Source organism: Brassica napus, chromosome C4 (assembly GCF_020379485.1).
Source record: "Brassica napus cultivar Da-Ae chromosome C4, Da-Ae, whole genome shotgun sequence".
In the NCBI taxonomy this organism is placed as follows: domain Eukaryota; kingdom Viridiplantae; phylum Streptophyta; class Magnoliopsida; order Brassicales; family Brassicaceae; genus Brassica; species Brassica napus.
Genome location: NC_063447.1, coordinates 45447178 through 45470430, shown reverse-complemented (window position 1 = coordinate 45470430; position 23253 = coordinate 45447178). Strand labels below are relative to the sequence as shown.

General features: G+C 30.7%; 6 protein-coding genes and 1 pseudogene across 6 annotated transcripts; all 7 read right to left on the bottom strand.

Annotated features, from left to right (window-relative positions):
- Positions 1–148: 148 nt before the first annotated feature.
- LOC125586277 lies at positions 149–3436 on the bottom strand (annotated as a pseudogene).
- Positions 3437–3686: 250 nt separating this feature from the next.
- On the bottom strand, positions 3687–6428 carry LOC125586276 (F-box/kelch-repeat protein At3g27150-like). The gene has a single exon (XM_048756197.1). The coding sequence runs from the start codon at positions 6316–6318 to the stop codon at positions 4978–4980; it is 1341 nt and encodes a 446-aa protein (XP_048612154.1). The 5' UTR covers positions 6319–6428; the 3' UTR covers positions 3687–4977.
- Positions 6429–7223: 795 nt separating this feature from the next.
- LOC106395900 (F-box/kelch-repeat protein At3g27150-like) lies at positions 7224–10512 on the bottom strand. The gene has a single exon (XM_048756194.1). The coding sequence runs from the start codon at positions 9853–9855 to the stop codon at positions 8515–8517; it is 1341 nt and encodes a 446-aa protein (XP_048612151.1). The 5' UTR covers positions 9856–10512; the 3' UTR covers positions 7224–8514.
- Positions 10513–10762: 250 nt separating this feature from the next.
- LOC125586274 (F-box/kelch-repeat protein At3g27150-like) lies at positions 10763–14051 on the bottom strand. The gene has a single exon (XM_048756193.1). It carries the CDS (start codon positions 13392–13394, stop codon positions 12054–12056), a length of 1341 nt encoding a protein of 446 aa, XP_048612150.1. The 5' UTR covers positions 13395–14051; the 3' UTR covers positions 10763–12053.
- Positions 14052–14301: 250 nt separating this feature from the next.
- LOC106428915 (F-box/kelch-repeat protein At3g27150-like) lies at positions 14302–17023 on the bottom strand. The gene has a single exon (XM_048756198.1). It carries the CDS (start codon positions 16931–16933, stop codon positions 15593–15595), a length of 1341 nt encoding a protein of 446 aa, XP_048612155.1. The 5' UTR covers positions 16934–17023; the 3' UTR covers positions 14302–15592.
- A 1317-nt stretch (positions 17024–18340) lies between these two features.
- Positions 18341–22109, bottom strand: LOC125586273 (F-box/kelch-repeat protein At3g27150-like). Its single transcript, XM_048756192.1, has one exon. The coding sequence runs from the start codon at positions 20399–20401 to the stop codon at positions 19061–19063; it is 1341 nt and encodes a 446-aa protein (XP_048612149.1). The 5' UTR covers positions 20402–22109; the 3' UTR covers positions 18341–19060.
- Positions 22110–22471: 362 nt separating this feature from the next.
- On the bottom strand, positions 22472–23002 carry LOC125586116 (F-box/kelch-repeat protein At3g27150-like). Its single transcript, XM_048755928.1, has one exon. It carries the CDS (start codon positions 23000–23002, stop codon positions 22472–22474), a length of 531 nt encoding a protein of 176 aa, XP_048611885.1.
- Positions 23003–23253: the final 251 nt, after the last annotated feature.

The window sequence follows — 23253 nt, the reverse complement described above, 5'->3', positions numbered from 1 at the left end:
GTTTAATTTTATTACCATAGTAATGCAATATGGTTATTCAACCTTCTACCATAAATCAAAATAATAAATTCTATAGAAATCTTGACTAAACGTTTTCTACTTTGTTTTTGTTTTTTCCCATACATTAAAAACTACTAATTAGTGACTCTTTGCAGGTTTGACTATGTTTTTGTTAATTGTTTCAGAATATTTATTACTATGACAGGAAAAAATTTTGATTTTTTTTTGCCTTTCGATGAACTTACTTATTTTAATCCATTGCAATTTTAAAAAGTATGTATGCATTCATTAAGAACTTAATAAATAACAAATTTAATACTTGTAAAATAAAAAGGTTACATTTCAAATTAAAAGATTACTTTCCAGTTATAATGAAAGTCGATTTGTCTATTTTTTCTTTGATCAAAGTCTATTTGTATATATAACACATAAAATTTATAAAAATAAAGTTAAGTATTAATTAAACACCCTATGATTAACCTGATTCTAACCAAACTGTATTTAGTTGCTGTTAGATTATAAAAAAAGTATTTTTGTCATAATGCAATAGATATTTACTGTTTCTCTGGTACCCTTTTAAGTAGCTCACAATGTTCACTTTTACGATGAGAAATCTGATGCCCCTATAGCTTCAGATAGTTCTTTAAATCGGCTTCAATGAAACAACATATAGTGAAGTCAAATCATTGATCATGGATTTTCGAATTGGGATTATCTAGTAACTAGTATCAAACTGATTAATAATAATATAAAAATAACAAGGTCTTTCTTATTATTATTTATAAATGATAAACAAGCACATTTTTATAACAGTTGCTTTCTTATTTCTAATTATTTATAACTCCTGTATTTTCAACTCCTCTGGGTAAATAATACAATTTGGGTTCACATAAAATATAATAAAAATGTTTTATCAAAATTACCAAAGTTAAATTAGTACATTCTATGTTTTTAGTAAATCGATTATCTAACCATGTAAAATAAAACAGGCAATTTTATTTAAAAAAATACAACCATTGTTTATGGTTAAAAACCTAATAACCTGAAAATTCTAGTTGTCCAAACCAAGCAAGTAAAAATTAGATATGATTTTAATGTGGTATATAACTTCTGTAAACCTAATTTTTTGGAAAAACAAACTGAAACATGATAAAGATTTTAGCTGAACATGATTAGGTAACATTAATGGCTAAAGAGGGGAGGGGGAAACAAAACTATAAAATTCAATAAGCATTACATAAACATCATTAATCTTTTTTTTTTGCACAAACATAAGCACTTATAAACGAAAACAACAACATTTTAATCCCAAATGCAAAAACAAAAACTCAGAAAACAAAAACAACAGAAAACCACAATTTTAATTGTTTCGGGGTTCCAAATGGCCACCCAATTATTGTAAGCACAAATACAAAACAAGTTTGCCTCGGAAACAACTTTAAGCAAACATAACACAACAGTTATGAATAAACGGTGGGAGCTCAGCACCAGTGCACCAATATTTTAATTCTTCCCAGTGCTGCTCTTCCACGTCTGGAGAAGGACGGCATGAGTAGACTATTGCTTTCCTATGCCAAGAGTGATAAGTTCCAACAACCAGAAGTCTATCTCCCATAGATTTAAACGCAGTCCCCCAACCAAAGGTAGTGTTTGCGCTCACAGGGACAACACCAAGTTTCTTCCAAATATTTGTGTTTATATCATATACGCGAAGCTCGTTCAAAGATGTCTCCAACATGTATAGATTGTCATCAACCACAGCTATAAGAGGCGGAGATTGGGAAGGAATAATGAATGTCATGTCCTTTAACATGTCAGGTATCAACTCCCAAGAATTTGTGGTCTCATCATAACTTTCTCCACAAGTGAGGTGTTTATCATTCTCATCTCGGCCACCGAGGACATAAAACTTTCCACGCAAGAAACATCCTGAGCTGAACTTCCTTGCTTTATGCATTCCATTAATCATAGTCCAACTTTTTGTATCAGCATTATACTTTTCTACGGTTCGAACAACTATAGGGTTCTCATTGTCATCCTTTTGAATGCCTCCTGCAAAAAATGCGGTTTTTCCATGGCTAGCAGAACCGTACATGACCCTCGGTGTGATCATTGAAGGACCTTTGAACCACTTATGATTCTCTAGCTCGTAGCGAAACACCACAATTCCCTCTATTTCTCTTCCAATGACAATTAACTGAGTACCCACACTAATTGTTTCCTTATCGCTGTGGAAAAAGCAATAGTCAGAAGAAGGAACTTTAGGAAGTTTCTGAAAGTTTTTAAAATCCTTATCAAACATTTCCCAATTTGAATCAGCCCCTGAATGCAAAATCACGTAGGGTTTCACAAGGCCTTTTTCTTGTCTCACCCTGAAAATTTCACCACTTTTTAACAACTGCAAAAATTTCTTGTTAAGAAACTGCAGTTTCCAGTATTCAAAGCATGGAAGACGAGCAAAGATCTCGACCTCAAGCTCGTACAAAAGCTTATGATGAACATAACATCCATCATGAGATTTTAAACCTGCAAGATTCTGAAATGTTTTTGTAATTTCTCCTTTTTCTTCCTCATCAGAATCATAACAAGGTTTCACATTCAGGTCAGGTATGTTGGGTTTAATGCCAACAATTGAAATCTTCCTTCGTTTAGATTGGCTCAAGCTAGCTCCAATCTTAGGAGTCTGATCATCACTTAGCATTAGCATATCTGGATTTATTTTAACCATCTCTTTTGACATCATTTCCTGTAAATTCCAAAATAATACATTAAGTAACATCACCCAGTTGCAAGAATCTGAATTCCAGAATAGTTTTTTTTATTATGTAAACTGGAAAATCAAAGAGACTCAAAATTTCATTAACTAAATTGAACTCAATCTTCTTAAAAAAAATAATTAGTTAATGCTTATGTAAACTTCTGATATATTCAGAAATTGATACTTCAAGAGAGTACAAAAATTATATCATTACTTTAAACAATAGCGAGAGCCAGTATAAGCAAACAAAACAATAAATGTAATCTGAAATTTTTTAACACGATGGAAATGGAAAATCACTCTTCTAAAAACATATAATTACTGGCTTTTTATGATTACAATTTTTACTATTTGAAGAACTTAGAAAATATGAAAATGGGAATATGTATTATTTAACGTAAGTTGATCGATATAATTTGAAAATAAAGCATATTGTGACAAAGATAGATATATTTTATGATGGTGATACAGTATAAAAATCTGAGTATGTCTTAATATAATTAGAGATTAGGATTATTATAAAATTGGCATGTGTACCTTAAAAGCTTATATAAAATGCTTTATTGAACTCACACTTGAGTCCCAATTATATATAGTTAATTGAAAAGATACATATGAAATCTTGACTCAGTTACTCAGATATATATAGTATAAATACAAAAAAAAAACATGAGGACACATGTCAACAAACCCCCCTTCCACATGTCATAAGAAGGGAAAAAGCCAACTTTATATATAAAGATATCTGTTTTGAATTCTCTACCATAATTATTATCTTTTGTTTAATTTTATTACCATAGTAATGCAATATGGTTATTCAACCTTCTACCATAAATCAAAATAATAAATTCTATAGAAATCTTGACTAAACGTTTTCTACTTTGTTTTTGTTTTTTCCCATACATTAAAAACTACTAATTAGTGACTCTTTGCAGGTTTGACTATGTTTTTGTTAATTGTTTCAGAATATTTATTACTATGACAGGAAAAAATTTTGATTTTTTTTTGCCTTTCGATGAACTTACTTATTTTAATCCATTGCAATTTTAAAAAGTATGTATGCATTCATTAAGAACTTAATAAATAACAAATTTAATACTTGTAAAATAAAAAGGTTACATTTCAAATTAAAAGATTACTTTCCAGTTATAATGAAAGTCGATTTGTCTATTTTTTCTTTGATCAAAGTCTATTTGTATATATAACACATAAAATTTATAAAAATAAAGTTAAGTATTAATTAAACACCCTATGATTAACCTGATTCTAACCAAACTGTATTTAGTTGCTGTTAGATTATAAAAAAAGTATTTTTGTCATAATGCAATAGATATTTACTGTTTCTCTGGTACCCTTTTAAGTAGCTCACAATGTTCACTTTTACGATGAGAAATCTGATGCCCCTATAGCTTCAGATAGTTCTTTAAATCGGCTTCAATGAAACAACATATAGTGAAGTCAAATCATTGATCATGGATTTTCGAATTGGGATTATCTAGTAACTAGTATCAAACTGATTAATAATAATATAAAAATAACAAGGTCTTTCTTATTATTATTTATAAATGATAAACAAGCACATTTTTATAACAGTTGCTTTCTTATTTCTAATTATTTATAACTCCTGTATTTTCAACTCCTCTGGGTAAATAATACAATTTGGGTTCACATAAAATATAATAAAAATGTTTTATCAAAATTACCAAAGTTAAATTAGTACATTCTATGTTTTTAGTAAATCGATTATCTAACCATGTAAAATAAAACAGGCAATTTTATTTAAAAAAATACAACCATTGTTTATGGTTAAAAACCTAATAACCTGAAAATTCTAGTTGTCCAAACCAAGCAAGTAAAAATTAGATATGATTTTAATGTGGTATATAACTTCTGTAAACCTAATTTTTTGGAAAAACAAACTGAAACATGATAAAGATTTTAGCTGAACATGATTAGGTAACATTAATGGCTAAAGAGGGGAGGGGGAAACAAAACTATAAAATTCAATAAGCATTACATAAACATCATTAATCTTTTTTTTTTTGCACAAACATAAGCACTTATAAACGAAAACAACAACATTTTAATCCCAAATGCAAAAACAAAAACTCAGAAAACAAAAACAACAGAAAACCACAATTTTAATTGTTTCGGGGTTCCAAATGGCCACCCAATTATTGTAAGCACAAATACAAAACAAGTTTGCCTCGGAAACAACTTTAAGCAAACATAACACAACAGTTATGAATAAACGGTGGGAGCTCAGCACCAGTGCACCAATATTTTAATTCTTCCCAGTGCTGCTCTTCCACGTCTGGAGAAGGACGGCATGAGTAGACTATTGCTTTCCTATGCCAAGAGTGATAAGTTCCAACAACCAGAAGTCTATCTCCCATAGATTTAAACGCAGTCCCCCAACCAAAGGTAGTGTTTGCGCTCACAGGGACAACACCAAGTTTCTTCCAAATATTTGTGTTTATATCATATACGCGAAGCTCGTTCAAAGATGTCTCCAACATGTATAGATTGTCATCAACCACAGCTATAAGAGGCGGAGATTGGGAAGGAATAATGAATGTCATGTCCTTTAACATGTCAGGTATCAACTCCCAAGAATTTGTGGTCTCATCATAACTTTCTCCACAAGTGAGGTGTTTATCATTCTCATCTCGGCCACCGAGGACATAAAACTTTCCACGCAAGAAACATCCTGAGCTGAACTTCCTTGCTTTATGCATTCCATTAATCATAGTCCAACTTTTTGTATCAGCATTATACTTTTCTACGGTTCGAACAACTATAGGGTTCTCATTGTCATCCTTTTGAATGCCTCCTGCAAAAAATGCGGTTTTTCCATGGCTAGCAGAACCGTACATGACCCTCGGTGTGATCATTGAAGGACCTTTGAACCACTTATGATTCTCTAGCTCGTAGCGAAACACCACAATTCCCTCTATTTCTCTTCCAATGACAATTAACTGAGTACCCACACTAATTGTTTCCTTATCGCTGTGGAAAAAGCAATAGTCAGAAGAAGGAACTTTAGGAAGTTTCTGAAAGTTTTTAAAATCCTTATCAAACATTTCCCAATTTGAATCAGCCCCTGAATGCAAAATCACGTAGGGTTTCACAAGGCCTTTTTCTTGTCTCACCCTGAAAATTTCACCACTTTTTAACAACTGCAAAAATTTCTTGTTAAGAAACTGCAGTTTCCAGTATTCAAAGCATGGAAGACGAGCAAAGATCTCGACCTCAAGCTCGTACAAAAGCTTATGATGAACATAACATCCATCATGAGATTTTAAACCTGCAAGATTCTGAAATGTTTTTGTAATTTCTCCTTTTTCTTCCTCATCAGAATCATAACAAGGTTTCACATTCAGGTCAGGTATGTTGGGTTTAATGCCAACAATTGAAATCTTCCTTCGTTTAGATTGGCTCAAGCTAGCTCCAATCTTAGGAGTCTGATCATCACTTAGCATTAGCATATCTGGATTTATTTTAACCATCTCTTTTGACATCATTTCCTGTAAATTCCAAAATAATACATTAAGTAACATCACCCAGTTGCAAGAATCTGAATTCCAGAATAGTTTTTTTTATTATGTAAACTGGAAAATCAAAGAGACTCAAAATTTCATTAACTAAATTGAACTCAATCTTCTTAAAAAAATAATTAGTTAATGCTTATGTAAACTTCTGATATATTCAGAAATTGATACTTCAAGAGAGTACAAAAATTATATCATTACTTTAAACAATAGCGAGAGCCAGTATAAGCAAACAAAACAATAAATGTAATCTGAAATTTTTTAACACGATGGAAATGGAAAATCACTCTTCTAAAAACATATAATTACTGGCTTTTTATGATTACAATTTTTACTATTTGAAGAACTTAGAAAATATGAAAATGGGAATATGTATTATTTAACGTAAGTTGATCGATATAATTTGAAAATAAAGCATATTGTGACAAAGATAGATATATTTTATGATGGTGATACAGTATAAAAATCTGAGTATGTCTTAATATAATTAGAGATTAGGATTATTATAAAATTGGCATGTGTACCTTAAAAGCTTATATAAAATGCTTTATTGAACTCACACTTGAGTCCCAATTATATATAGTTAATTGAAAAGATACATATGAAATCTTGACTCAGTTACTCAGATATATATAGTATAAATACAAAAAAAAAACATGAGGACACATGTCAACAAACCCCCTTCCACATGTCATAAGAAGGGAAAAAGCCAACTTTATATATAAAGATATCTGTTTTGAATTCTCTACCATAATTATTATCTTTTGTTTAATTTTATTACCATAGTAATGCAATATGGTTATTCAACCTTCTACCATAAATCAAAATAATAAATTCTATAGAAATCTTGACTAAACGTTTTCTACTTTGTTTTTGTTTTTTCCCATACATTAAAAACTACTAATTAGTGACTCTTTGCAGGTTTGACTATGTTTTTGTTAATTGTTTCAGAATATTTATTACTATGACAGGAAAAAATTTTGATTTTTTTTTGCCTTTCGATGAACTTACTTATTTTAATCCATTGCAATTTTAAAAAGTATGTATGCATTCATTAAGAACTTAATAAATAACAAATTTAATACTTGTAAAATAAAAAGGTTACATTTCAAATTAAAAGATTACTTTCCAGTTATAATGAAAGTCGATTTGTCTATTTTTTCTTTGATCAAAGTCTATTTGTATATATAACACATAAAATTTATAAAAATAAAGTTAAGTATTAATTAAACACCCTATGATTAACCTGATTCTAACCAAACTGTATTTAGTTGCTGTTAGATTATAAAAAAAGTATTTTTGTCATAATGCAATAGATATTTACTGTTTCTCTGGTACCCTTTTAAGTAGCTCACAATGTTCACTTTTACGATGAGAAATCTGATGCCCCTATAGCTTCAGATAGTTCTTTAAATCGGCTTCAATGAAACAACATATAGTGAAGTCAAATCATTGATCATGGATTTTCGAATTGGGATTATCTAGTAACTAGTATCAAACTGATTAATAATAATATAAAAATAACAAGGTCTTTCTTATTATTATTTATAAATGATAAACAAGCACATTTTTATAACAGTTGCTTTCTTATTTCTAATTATTTATAACTCCTGTATTTTCAACTCCTCTGGGTAAATAATACAATTTGGGTTCACATAAAATATAATAAAAATGTTTTATCAAAATTACCAAAGTTAAATTAGTACATTCTATGTTTTTAGTAAATCGATTATCTAACCATGTAAAATAAAACAGGCAATTTTATTTAAAAAAATACAACCATTGTTTATGGTTAAAAACCTAATAACCTGAAAATTCTAGTTGTCCAAACCAAGCAAGTAAAAATTAGATATGATTTTAATGTGGTATATAACTTCTGTAAACCTAATTTTTTGGAAAAACAAACTGAAACATGATAAAGATTTTAGCTGAACATGATTAGGTAACATTAATGGCTAAAGAGGGGAGGGGGAAACAAAACTATAAAATTCAATAAGCATTACATAAACATCATTAATCTTTTTTTTTTTGCACAAACATAAGCACTTATAAACGAAAACAACAACATTTTAATCCCAAATGCAAAAACAAAAACTCAGAAAACAAAAACAACAGAAAACCACAATTTTAATTGTTTCGGGGTTCCAAATGGCCACCCAATTATTGTAAGCACAAATACAAAACAAGTTTGCCTCGGAAACAACTTTAAGCAAACATAACACAACAGTTATGAATAAACGGTGGGAGCTCAGCACCAGTGCACCAATATTTTAATTCTTCCCAGTGCTGCTCTTCCACGTCTGGAGAAGGACGGCATGAGTAGACTATTGCTTTCCTATGCCAAGAGTGATAAGTTCCAACAACCAGAAGTCTATCTCCCATAGATTTAAACGCAGTCCCCCAACCAAAGGTAGTGTTTGCGCTCACAGGGACAACACCAAGTTTCTTCCAAATATTTGTGTTTATATCATATACGCGAAGCTCGTTCAAAGATGTCTCCAACATGTATAGATTGTCATCAACCACAGCTATAAGAGGCGGAGATTGGGAAGGAATAATGAATGTCATGTCCTTTAACATGTCAGGTATCAACTCCCAAGAATTTGTGGTCTCATCATAACTTTCTCCACAAGTGAGGTGTTTATCATTCTCATCTCGGCCACCGAGGACATAAAACTTTCCACGCAAGAAACATCCTGAGCTGAACTTCCTTGCTTTATGCATTCCATTAATCATAGTCCAACTTTTTGTATCAGCATTATACTTTTCTACGGTTCGAACAACTATAGGGTTCTCATTGTCATCCTTTTGAATGCCTCCTGCAAAAAATGCGGTTTTTCCATGGCTAGCAGAACCGTACATGACCCTCGGTGTGATCATTGAAGGACCTTTGAACCACTTATGATTCTCTAGCTCGTAGCGAAACACCACAATTCCCTCTATTTCTCTTCCAATGACAATTAACTGAGTACCCACACTAATTGTTTCCTTATCGCTGTGGAAAAAGCAATAGTCAGAAGAAGGAACTTTAGGAAGTTTCTGAAAGTTTTTAAAATCCTTATCAAACATTTCCCAATTTGAATCAGCCCCTGAATGCAAAATCACGTAGGGTTTCACAAGGCCTTTTTCTTGTCTCACCCTGAAAATTTCACCACTTTTTAACAACTGCAAAAATTTCTTGTTAAGAAACTGCAGTTTCCAGTATTCAAAGCATGGAAGACGAGCAAAGATCTCGACCTCAAGCTCGTACAAAAGCTTATGATGAACATAACATCCATCATGAGATTTTAAACCTGCAAGATTCTGAAATGTTTTTGTAATTTCTCCTTTTTCTTCCTCATCAGAATCATAACAAGGTTTCACATTCAGGTCAGGTATGTTGGGTTTAATGCCAACAATTGAAATCTTCCTTCGTTTAGATTGGCTCAAGCTAGCTCCAATCTTAGGAGTCTGATCATCACTTAGCATTAGCATATCTGGATTTATTTTAACCATCTCTTTTGACATCATTTCCTGTAAATTCCAAAATAATACATTAAGTAACATCACCCAGTTGCAAGAATCTGAATTCCAGAATAGTTTTTTTTATTATGTAAACTGGAAAATCAAAGAGACTCAAAATTTCATTAACTAAATTGAACTCAATCTTCTTAAAAAAAATAATTAGTTAATGCTTATGTAAACTTCTGATATATTCAGAAATTGATACTTCAAGAGAGTACAAAAATTATATCATTACTTTAAACAATAGCGAGAGCCAGTATAAGCAAACAAAACAATAAATGTAATCTGAAATTTTTTAACACGATGGAAATGGAAAATCACTCTTCTAAAAACATATAATTACTGGCTTTTTATGATTACAATTTTTACTATTTGAAGAACTTAGAAAATATGAAAATGGGAATATGTATTATTTAACGTAAGTTGATCGATATAATTTGAAAATAAAGCATATTGTGACAAAGATAGATATATTTTATGATGGTGATACAGTATAAAAATCTGAGTATGTCTTAATATAATTAGAGATTAGGATTATTATAAAATTGGCATGTGTACCTTAAAAGCTTATATAAAATGCTTTATTGAACTCACACTTGAGTCCCAATTATATATAGTTAATTGAAAAGATACATATGAAATCTTGACTCAGTTACTCAGATATATATAGTATAAATACAAAAAAAAAACATGAGGACACATGTCAACAAACCCCCCTTCCACATGTCATAAGAAGGGAAAAAGCCAACTTTATATATAAAGATATCTGTTTTGAATTCTCTACCATAATTATTATCTTTTGTTTAATTTTATTACCATAGTAATGCAATATGGTTATTCAACCTTCTACCATAAATCAAAATAATAAATTCTATAGAAATCTTGACTAAACGTTTTCTACTTTGTTTTTGTTTTTTCCCATACATTAAAAACTACTAATTAGTGACTCTTTGCAGGTTTGACTATGTTTTTGTTAATTGTTTCAGAATATTTATTACTATGACAGGAAAAAATTTTGATTTTTTTTTGCCTTTCGATGAACTTACTTATTTTAATCCATTGCAATTTTAAAAAGTATGTATGCATTCATTAAGAACTTAATAAATAACAAATTTAATACTTGTAAAATAAAAAGGTTACATTTCAAATTAAAAGATTACTTTCCAGTTATAATGAAAGTCGATTTGTCTATTTTTTCTTTGATCAAAGTCTATTTGTATATATAACACATAAAATTTATAAAAATAAAGTTAAGTATTAATTAAACACCCTATGATTAACCTGATTCTAACCAAACTGTATTTAGTTGCTGTTAGATTATAAAAAAAGTATTTTTGTCATAATGCAATAGATATTTACTGTTTCTCTGGTACCCTTTTAAGTAGCTCACAATGTTCACTTTTACGATGAGAAATCTGATGCCCCTATAGCTTCAGATAGTTCTTTAAATCGGCTTCAATGAAACAACATATAGTGAAGTCAAATCATTGATCATGGATTTTCGAATTGGGATTATCTAGTAACTAGTATCAAACTGATTAATAATAATATAAAAATAACAAGGTCTTTCTTATTATTATTTATAAATGATAAACAAGCACATTTTTATAACAGTTGCTTTCTTATTTCTAATTATTTATAACTCCTGTATTTTCAACTCCTCTGGGTAAATAATACAATTTGGGTTCACATAAAATATAATAAAAATGTTTTATCAAAATTACCAAAGTTAAATTAGTACATTCTATGTTTTTAGTAAATCGATTATCTAACCATGTAAAATAAAACAGGCAATTTTATTTAAAAAAATACAACCATTGTTTATGGTTAAAAACCTAATAACCTGAAAATTCTAGTTGTCCAAACCAAGCAAGTAAAAATTAGATATGATTTTAATGTGGTATATAACTTCTGTAAACCTAATTTTTTGGAAAAACAAACTGAAACATGATAAAGATTTTAGCTGAACATGATTAGGTAACATTAATGGCTAAAGAGGGGAGGGGGAAACAAAACTATAAAATTCAATAAGCATTACATAAACATCATTAATCTTTTTTTTTTTGCACAAACATAAGCACTTATAAACGAAAACAACAACATTTTAATCCCAAATGCAAAAACAAAAACTCAGAAAACAAAAACAACAGAAAACCACAATTTTAATTGTTTCGGGGTTCCAAATGGCCACCCAATTATTGTAAGCACAAATACAAAACAAGTTTGCCTCGGAAACAACTTTAAGCAAACATAACACAACAGTTATGAATAAACGGTGGGAGCTCAGCACCAGTGCACCAATATTTTAATTCTTCCCAGTGCTGCTCTTCCACGTCTGGAGAAGGACGGCATGAGTAGACTATTGCTTTCCTATGCCAAGAGTGATAAGTTCCAACAACCAGAAGTCTATCTCCCATAGATTTAAACGCAGTCCCCCAACCAAAGGTAGTGTTTGCGCTCACAGGGACAACACCAAGTTTCTTCCAAATATTTGTGTTTATATCATATACGCGAAGCTCGTTCAAAGATGTCTCCAACATGTATAGATTGTCATCAACCACAGCTATAAGAGGCGGAGATTGGGAAGGAATAATGAATGTCATGTCCTTTAACATGTCAGGTATCAACTCCCAAGAATTTGTGGTCTCATCATAACTTTCTCCACAAGTGAGGTGTTTATCATTCTCATCTCGGCCACCGAGGACATAAAACTTTCCACGCAAGAAACATCCTGAGCTGAACTTCCTTGCTTTATGCATTCCATTAATCATAGTCCAACTTTTTGTATCAGCATTATACTTTTCTACGGTTCGAACAACTATAGGGTTCTCATTGTCATCCTTTTGAATGCCTCCTGCAAAAAATGCGGTTTTTCCATGGCTAGCAGAACCGTACATGACCCTCGGTGTGATCATTGAAGGACCTTTGAACCACTTATGATTCTCTAGCTCGTAGCGAAACACCACAATTCCCTCTATTTCTCTTCCAATGACAATTAACTGAGTACCCACACTAATTGTTTCCTTATCGCTGTGGAAAAAGCAATAGTCAGAAGAAGGAACTTTAGGAAGTTTCTGAAAGTTTTTAAAATCCTTATCAAACATTTCCCAATTTGAATCAGCCCCTGAATGCAAAATCACGTAGGGTTTCACAAGGCCTTTTTCTTGTCTCACCCTGAAAATTTCACCACTTTTTAACAACTGCAAAAATTTCTTGTTAAGAAACTGCAGTTTCCAGTATTCAAAGCATGGAAGACGAGCAAAGATCTCGACCTCAAGCTCGTACAAAAGCTTATGATGAACATAACATCCATCATGAGATTTTAAACCTGCAAGATTCTGAAATGTTTTTGTAATTTCTCCTTTTTCTTCCTCATCAGAATCATAACAAGGTTTCACATTCAGGTCAGGTATGTTGGGTTTAATGCCAACAATTGAAATCTTCCTTCGTTTAGATTGGCTCAAGCTAGCTCCAATCTTAGGAGTCTGATCATCACTTAGCATTAGCATATCTGGATTTATTTTAACCATCTCTTTTGACATCATTTCCTGTAAATTCCAAAATAATACATTAAGTAACATCACCCAGTTGCAAGAATCTGAATTCCAGAATAGTTTTTTTTATTATGTAAACTGGAAAATCAAAGAGACTCAAAATTTCATTAACTAAATTGAACTCAATCTTCTTAAAAAAAATAATTAGTTAATGCTTATGTAAACTTCTGATATATTCAGAAATTGATACTTCAAGAGAGTACAAAAATTATATCATTACTTTAAACAATAGCGAGAGCCAGTATAAGCAAACAAAACAATAAATGTAATCTGAAATTTTTTAACACGATGGAAATGGAAAATCACTCTTCTAAAAACATATAATTACTGGCTTTTTATGATTACAATTTTTACTATTTGAAGAACTTAGAAAATATGAAAATGGGAATATGTATTATTTAACGTAAGTTGATCGATATAATTTGAAAATAAAGCATATTGTGACAAAGATAGATATATTTTATGATGGTGATACAGTATAAAAATCTGAGTATGTCTTAATATAATTAGAGATTAGGATTATTATAAAATTGGCATGTGTACCTTAAAAGCTTATATAAAATGCTTTATTGAACTCACACTTGAGTCCCAATTATATATAGTTAATTGAAAAGATACATATGAAATCTTGACTCAGTTACTCAGATATATATAGTATAAATACAAAAAAAAAACATGAGGACACATGTCAACAAACCCCCCTTCCACATGTCATAAGAAGGGAAAAAGCCAACTTTATATATAAAGATATCTGTTTTGAATTCTCTACCATAATTATTATCTTTTGTTTAATTTTATTACCATAGTAATGCAATATGGTTATTCAACCTTCTACCATAAATCAAAATAATAAATTCTATAGAAATCTTGACTAAACGTTTTCTACTTTGTTTTTGTTTTTTCCCATACATTAAAAACTACTAATTAGTGACTCTTTGCAGGTTTGACTATGTTTTTGTTAATTGTTTCAGAATATTTATTACTATGACAGGAAAAAATTTTGATTTTTTTTTGCCTTTCGATGAACTTACTTATTTTAATCCATTGCAATTTTAAAAAGTATGTATGCATTCATTAAGAACTTAATAAATAACAAATTTAATACTTGTAAAATAAAAAGGTTACATTTCAAATTAAAAGATTACTTTCCAGTTATAATGAAAGTCGATTTGTCTATTTTTTCTTTGATCAAAGTCTATTTGTATATATAACACATAAAATTTATAAAAATAAAGTTAAGTATTAATTAAACACCCTATGATTAACCTGATTCTAACCAAACTGTATTTAGTTGCTGTTAGATTATAAAAAAAGTATTTTTGTCATAATGCAATAGATATTTACTGTTTCTCTGGTACCCTTTTAAGTAGCTCACAATGTTCACTTTTACGATGAGAAATCTGATGCCCCTATAGCTTCAGATAGTTCTTTAAATCGGCTTCAATGAAACAACATATAGTGAAGTCAAATCATTGATCATGGATTTTCGAATTGGGATTATCTAGTAACTAGTATCAAACTGATTAATAATAATATAAAAATAACAAGGTCTTTCTTATTATTATTTATAAATGATAAACAAGCACATTTTTATAACAGTTGCTTTCTTATTTCTAATTATTTATAACTCCTGTATTTTCAACTCCTCTGGGTAAATAATACAATTTGGGTTCACATAAAATATAATAAAAATGTTTTATCAAAATTACCAAAGTTAAATTAGTACATTCTATGTTTTTAGTAAATCGATTATCTAACCATGTAAAATAAAACAGGCAATTTTATTTAAAAAAATACAACCATTGTTTATGGTTAAAAACCTAATAACCTGAAAATTCTAGTTGTCCAAACCAAGCAAGTAAAAATTAGATATGATTTTAATGTGGTATATAACTTCTGTAAACCTAATTTTTTGGAAAAACAAACTGAAACATGATAAAGATTTTAGCTGAACATGATTAGGTAACATTAATGGCTAAAGAGGGGAGGGGGAAACAAAACTATAAAATTCAATAAGCATTACATAAACATCATTAATCTTTTTTTTTTTGCACAAACATAAGCACTTATAAACGAAAACAACAACATTTTAATCCCAAATGCAAAAACAAAAACTCAGAAAACAAAAACAACAGAAAACCACAATTTTAATTGTTTCGGGGTTCCAAATGGCCACCCAATTATTGTAAGCACAAATACAAAACAAGTTTGCCTCGGAAACAACTTTAAGCAAACATAACACAACAGTTATGAATAAACGGTGGGAGCTCAGCACCAGTGCACCAATATTTTAATTCTTCCCAGTGCTGCTCTTCCACGTCTGGAGAAGGACGGCATGAGTAGACTATTGCTTTCCTATGCCAAGAGTGATAAGTTCCAACAACCAGAAGTCTATCTCCCATAGATTTAAACGCAGTCCCCCAACCAAAGGTAGTGTTTGCGCTCACAGGGACAACACCAAGTTTCTTCCAAATATTTGTGTTTATATCATATACGCGAAGCTCGTTCAAAGATGTCTCCAACATGTATAGATTGTCATCAACCACAGCTATAAGAGGCGGAGATTGGGAAGGAATAATGAATGTCATGTCCTTTAACATGTCAGGTATCAACTCCCAAGAATTTGTGGTCTCATCATAACTTTCTCCACAAGTGAGGTGTTTATCATTCTCATCTCGGCCACCGAGGACATAAAACTTTCCACGCAAGAAACATCCTGAGCTGAACTTCCTTGCTTTATGCATTCCATTAATCATAGTCCAACTTTTTGTATCAGCATTATACTTTTCTACGGTTCGAACAACTATAGGGTTCTCATTGTCATCCTTTTGAATGCCTCCTGCAAAAAATGCGGTTTTTCCATGGCTAGCAGAACCGTACATGACCCTCGGTGTGATCATTGAAGGACCTTTGAACCACTTATGATTCTCTAGCTCGTAGCGAAACACCACAATTCCCTCTATTTCTCTTCCAATGACAATTAACTGAGTACCCACACTAATTGTTTCCTTATCGCTGTGGAAAAAGCAATAGTCAGAAGAAGGAACTTTAGGAAGTTTCTGAAAGTTTTTAAAATCCTTATCAAACATTTCCCAATTTGAATCAGCCCCTGAATGCAAAATCACGTAGGGTTTCACAAGGCCTTTTTCTTGTCTCACCCTGAAAATTTCACCACTTTTTAACAACTGCAAAAATTTCTTGTTAAGAAACTGCAGTTTCCAGTATTCAAAGCATGGAAGACGAGCAAAGATCTCGACCTCAAGCTCGTACAAAAGCTTATGATGAACATAACATCCATCATGAGATTTTAAACCTGCAAGATTCTGAAATGTTTTTGTAATTTCTCCTTTTTCTTCCTCATCAGAATCATAACAAGGTTTCACATTCAGGTCAGGTATGTTGGGTTTAATGCCAACAATTGAAATCTTCCTTCGTTTAGATTGGCTCAAGCTAGCTCCAATCTTAGGAGTCTGATCATCACTTAGCATTAGCATATCTGGATTTATTATAACCATCTCTTTTGACATCATTTCCTGTAAATTCCAAAATAATACATTAAGTAACATCACCCAGTTGCAAGAATCTGAATTCCAGAATAGTTTTTTTATTATGTAAACTGGAAAATCAAAGAGACTCAAAATTTCATTAACTAAATTGAACTCAATCTTCTTAAAAAAATAATTAGTTAATGCTTATGTAAACTTCTGATATATTCAGAAATTGATACTTCAAGAGAGTAAAAAATTATATCATTACTTTAAACAATAGCGAGAGCCAGTATAAGCAAACAAAACAATAAATGTAATCTGAAATTTTTTAACACGATGGAAATGGAAAATCACTCTTCTAAAAACATATAATTACTGGCTTTTTATGATTACAATTTTTACTATTTGAAGAACTTAGAAAATATGAAAATGGGAATATGTATTATTTAACGTAAGTTGATCGATATAATTTGAAAATAAAGCATATTGTGACAAAGATAGATATATTTTATGATGGTGATACAGTATAAAAATCTGAGTATGTCTTAATATAATTAGAGATTAGGATTATTATAAAATTGGCATGTGTACCTTAAAAGCTTATATAAAATGCTTTATTGAACTCACACTTGAGTCCCAATTATATATAGTTAATTGAAAAGATACATATGAAATCTTGACTCAGTTACTCAGATATATATAGTATATCTGTTTTGAATTCTCTACCATAATTATTATCTTTTGTTTAATTTTATTACCATAGTAATGCAATATGGTTATTCAACCTTCTACCATAAATCAAAATAATAAATTCTATAGAAATCTTGACTAAACGTTTGCTACTTTGTTTTTGTTTTTTCCCATACATCATAAAACTACTAATTAGTGACTCTTTGCAGGTTTGACTATGTTTTTGTTAATTGTTTGAGAATGTTTATTACTATGACAGGAAAAAATTTTGATTTTTTTTGCCTTTCGATGAACTTACTTATTTTAATCCATTGCAATTTTAAAAAGTATGTATGGATTCATTAAGAACTTAATAAATAACAAATTTAATACTTGTAAAATAAAAAGGTTACATTTCAAATTAAAAGATTACTTTCCAGTTATAATGAAAGTCGATTTGTCTATTTTTTCTTTGATCAAAGTCTATTTGTATATATAACACATAAAATTTATAAAAAGAAAGTTAAGTATTAATTAAACACCCTGTGATTAACCTGATTCTAACCAAGCTGTATTTAGTTGCTGTTAGATTATAAAAAAAGTATTTTTGTCATAATGCAATAGATATTTACTGTTTCTCTGGTACCCTTTTAAGTAGCTCACAATGTTCACTTTTACGATGAGAAATCTGATGCCCCTATAGCTTCAGATAGTTCTTTAAATCGGCTTCAAAGAAACAGCATATAGTGAAGTCAAATCATTGATCATGGATTTTCGAATTGGGATTATCTAGTAGCTAGTTTACGGGGATCAAGCCGCTAGTATCAAACTGATTAATAATAATATAAAAATAACAAGGTCTTTCTTATTATTATTTATAGATGATAAACAAGCACATTTTTATAACTGTTGCTTTCTTATTTCTAATTATTTATAACTCCTGCATTTTCAACTCCTCAGGGTAAATAATACAATTTGGGTTCACATAAAATATAATAAAAATGTTTTATCAAAATTACCAAAGTTAAATTAGTACATTCTATGTTTTTAGTAAATCGATTATCTAACCATGTAAAATAAAATAGGCAATTTTATTTAAAAAAATACAACCATTGTTTATGGTTAAAAACCTAATAACCTGAAAATTCTAGTTGTCCAAACCAAGCAAGTAAAAATTATATATGATTTTAATGTGGTATATAACTTCTGTAAACCTAATTTTTTTGGAAAAACAAACTGAAACATGATAAAATTTTTAGCTGAACATGATTACGTAACATTAATGGCTAAAGAGGGGAGGGGGAAACAAAACTATAAAATTCAATAAGCATTACATAAACATCATTAATCTTTTTTTTTTTGCACAAACATAAGCACTTATAAACGAAAACAACAACATTTTAATCCCAAATGCAAAAACAAAAACTCAGAAAACAAAAACAACAGAAAACCACAATTTTAATTGTTTCGGGGTTCCAAATGGCCACCCAATTATTGTAAGCACAAATACAAAACAAGTTTGCCTCGGAAACAACTTTAAGCAAACATAACACAACAGTTATGAATAAACGGTGGGAGCTCAGCACCAGTGCACCAATATTTTAATTCTTCCCAGTGCTGCTCTTCCACGTCTGGAGAAGGACGGCATGAGTAGACTATTGCTTTCCTATGCCAAGAGTGAGAAGTTCCAACAACCAGAAGTCTATCTCCCATAGATTTAAACGCAGTCCCCCAACCAAAGGTAGTGTTTGCGCTCACAGGGACAACACCAAGTTTCTTCCAAATATTTGTGTTTATATCATATACGCGAAGCTCGTTCAAAGATGTCTCCAACATGTATAGATTGTCATCAACCACAGCTATAAGAGGCGGAGATTGGGAAGGAATAATGAATGTCATGTCCTTTAACATGTCAGGTATCAACTCCCAAGAATTTGTGGTCTCATCATAACTTTCTCCACAAGTGAGGTGTTTATCATTCTCATCTCGGCCACCGAGGACATAAAACTTTCCACGCAAGAAACATCCTGAGCTGAACTTCCTTGCTTTATGCATTCCATTAATCATAGTCCAACTTTTTGTATCAGCATTATACTTTTCTACGGTTCGAACAACTATAGGGTTCTCATTGTCATCCTTTTGAATGCCTCCTGCAAAAAATGCGGTTTTTCCATGGCTAGCAGAACCGTACATGACCCTCGGTGTGATCATTGAAGGACCTTTGAACCACTTATGATTCTCTAGCTCGTAGCGAAACACCACAATTCCCTCTATTTCTCTTCCAATGACAATTAACTGAGTACCCACACTAATTGTTTCCTTATCGCTGTGGAAAAAGCAATAGTCAGAAGAAGGAACTTTAGGAAGTTTCTGAAAGGTTTTAAAATCCTTATCAAACATTTCCCAATTTGAATCAGCCCCTGAATGCAAAATCACGTAGGGTTTCACAAGGCCTTTTTCTTGTCTCACCCTGAAAATTTCACCACTTTTTAACAACTGCAAAAATTTCTTGTTAAGAAACTGCAGTTTCCAGTATTCAAAGCATGGAAGACGAGCAAAGATCTCGACCTCAAGCTCGTACAAAAGCTTATGATGAACATAACATTCATCATGAGATTTTAAACCTGCAAGATTCTGAAATGTTTTTGTAATTTCTCCTTTTTCTTCCTCATCAGAATCATAACAAGGTTTCACATTCAGGTCAGGTATGTTGGGTTTAATGCCAACAATTGAAATCTTCCTTCGTTTAGATTGGCTCAAGCTAGCTCCAATCTTAGGAGTCTGATCATCACTTAGCATTAGCATATCTGGATTTATTTTAACCATCTCTTTTGACATCATTTCCTGTAAATTCCAAAATAATACATAGAGTAACATCACTCAGTTGCAAGAATCTGAATTCCAGAATAGTTTTTTTTATGTAAACTGGAAAATCAAAGAGACTCAAAATTTCATTAACTAAATTGAACTCAATCTTCTTTAAAAAAATAATTAGTTAATGCTTATGTAAACTTCTGATATATTCAGAAATTGATACTTCAAGAGAGTAAAAAAATTATATCATTACTTTAAACAATAGCGAGAGCCAGTATAAGCAAACAAAACAATAAATGTAATCTGAAATTTTTTAACACGATGGAAATGGAAAATCACTCTTCTAAAAACATATAATTACTGGCTTTTTATGATTACAATTTTTACTATTTGAAGAACTTAGAAAATAAGAAAATGAGAATATGTATTATTTAACGTAAGTTGATCGATATAATTTGAAAATAAAGCATATTATGACAAAGATAGATATATTTTATGATGGTGATACAGTATAAAAATCTGAGTATGTATTAATATAATTAGAGATTAGGATTATTATAAAATTGGCATGTGTACCTTAAAAGCTTATATAAAATGCTTTATTGAACTCACACTTGAGTCCCAATTATATATAGTTAATTGAAAAGATACATATGAAATCTTGACTCAGTTACTCAGATATATATAGTATATCTGTTTTGAATTCTCTACCATAATTATTATCTTTTGTTTAATTTTATTACCATAGTAATGCAATATGGTTATTCAACCTTCTACCATAAATCAAAATAATAAATTCTATAGAAATCTTGACTAAACGTTTGTTAGTTTGTTTTTGTTTTTTCCCATACATCATAAAACTACTAATTAGTGACTCTTTGCAGGTTTGACTAAGTTTTTGTTAATTGTTTGAGAATATTTATTAGTTTGACAGAAAAATTTTTGATTTTTTTTTGCCTTTCGATGAACATACTTATTTTAATCCATTGCAATTTTAATACTTGTAAAATAAAAAGGTTACATTTCAAATTAAAAGATTACTTTCCAGTTATAATGAAAGTCGATTTGTCTATTTTTTCTTTGATCAAAGTCTATTTGTATATATAACACATAAAATGTATAAAAAGAAAGTTAAGTATTAATTAAACACCCTATGATTAACCTGATTCTAACCAAACTGTATTTAGTTGCTGTTAGATTATAAAAAAAATTATGTTTGTCATATTGCAATAGATATTTACTGTTTCTCTGGTACCCTTTTAAGTAGCTCACAATGTTCACTTTTACGATGAGAAATCTGATGCCCCTATAGCTTCAGATAGTTCTTTAAGTCGGCTTCAAAGAAACAACATATAGTGAAGTCAAATCATTGATCATGGATTTTCGAATTGGGATTATCTAGTAGCTAGTTACGGGGATCAAGCCGCTAGTATCAAACTGATTAATAATAATATAAAAATAACAAGGTCTTTCTTATTATTTTTATAGATGATAAACAAGCACATTTTTATAACTGTTGCTTTCTTATTTCTAATTATTTATAACTCCTGCATTTTCAACTCCTCTGGGTAAATAATACAATTTGGGTTCACATAAAATATAATAAAAATGTTTTATCAAAATTACCAAAGTTAAATTAGTACATTCTATGTTTTTAGTAAATCGATTATCTAACCATGTAAAATAAAATAGGCAATTTTATTTTTAAAAATACAACCATTGTTTATGGTTAAAAACCTAATAACCTAAAAATTCTAGTTGTCCAAACCAAGCAAGTAAAAATTATATATGATTTTAATGTGGTATATAACTTCTGTAAACCTAATTTTTTGGAAAAACAAACTGAAACATGATAAAGATTTTAGCTGAACATGATTAGGTAACATTAATGGCTAAAGAGGGGAGGGGGAAACAAAACTATAAAATTCAATAAGCATTACATAAACATCATTAATCTTTCACAAACATAAGCACTTATAAACGAAAACAACAACATTTTAATCCCAAATGCAAAAACAAAAACTCAGAAAACAAAAACAACAGAAAACCACAATTTTAATTGTTTCGGGGTTCCAAATGGCCACCCAATTATTGTAAGCACAAATACAAAACAAGTTTGCCTCGGAAACAACTTTAAGCAAACATAACACAACAGTTATGAATAAACGGTGGGAGCTCAGCACCAGTGCACCAATATTTTAATTCTTCCCAGTGCTGCTCTTCCACGTCTGGAGAAGGACGGCATGAGTAGACTATTGCTTTCCTATGCCAAGAGTGAGAAGTTCCAACAACCAGAAGTCTATCTCCCATAGATTTAAACGCAGTCCCCCAACCAAAGGTAGTGTTTGCGCTCACAGGGACAACACCAAGTTTCTTCCAAATATTTGTGTTTATATCATATACGCGAAGCTCGTTCAAAGATGTCTCCAACATGTATAGATTGTCATCAACCACAGCTATAAGAGGCGGAGATTGGGAAGGAATAATGAATGTCATGTCCTTTAACATGTCAGGTATCAACTCCCAAGAATTTGTGGTCTCATCATAACTTTCTCCACAAGTGAGGTGTTTATCATTCTCATCTCGGCCACCGAGGACATAAAATTTTCCACGCAAGAAACATCCTGAGCTGAACTTCCTTGCTTTATGCATTCCATTAATCATAGTCTAACTTTTTGTATCAGCATTATACTTTTCTACGGTTCGAACAACTATAGGCTTCCCATTGTCATCCTTTTGAATGCCTCCTGCAAAAAATGCGGTTTTTCCATGGCTAGCAGAACCGTACATGACCCTCGGTGTGATCATTGAAGGACCTTTGAACCACTTATGATTATTCAACCTTCTACCATAAATCAAAATAATAAATTCTATAGAAATCTTGACTAAACGTTTGTTAGTTTGTTTTTGTTTTT

Bases quoted from the DNA above. Each gene is read 5' to 3' on its own strand.
- LOC125586276 (XM_048756197.1), bottom strand. From the start codon at position 6,318: ATGTTACTTAATGTATTATTTTGGAATTTACAGGAAATGATGTCAAAA.
- LOC106395900 (XM_048756194.1), bottom strand. From the start codon at position 9,855: ATGTTACTTAATGTATTATTTTGGAATTTACAGGAAATGATGTCAAAA.
- LOC125586274 (XM_048756193.1), bottom strand. From the start codon at position 13,394: ATGTTACTTAATGTATTATTTTGGAATTTACAGGAAATGATGTCAAAA.
- LOC106428915 (XM_048756198.1), bottom strand. From the start codon at position 16,933: ATGTTACTTAATGTATTATTTTGGAATTTACAGGAAATGATGTCAAAA.
- LOC125586273 (XM_048756192.1), bottom strand. From the start codon at position 20,401: ATGTTACTCTATGTATTATTTTGGAATTTACAGGAAATGATGTCAAAA.
- LOC125586116 (XM_048755928.1), bottom strand. From the start codon at position 23,002: ATGATTAATGGAATGCATAAAGCAAGGAAGTTCAGCTCAGGATGTTTC.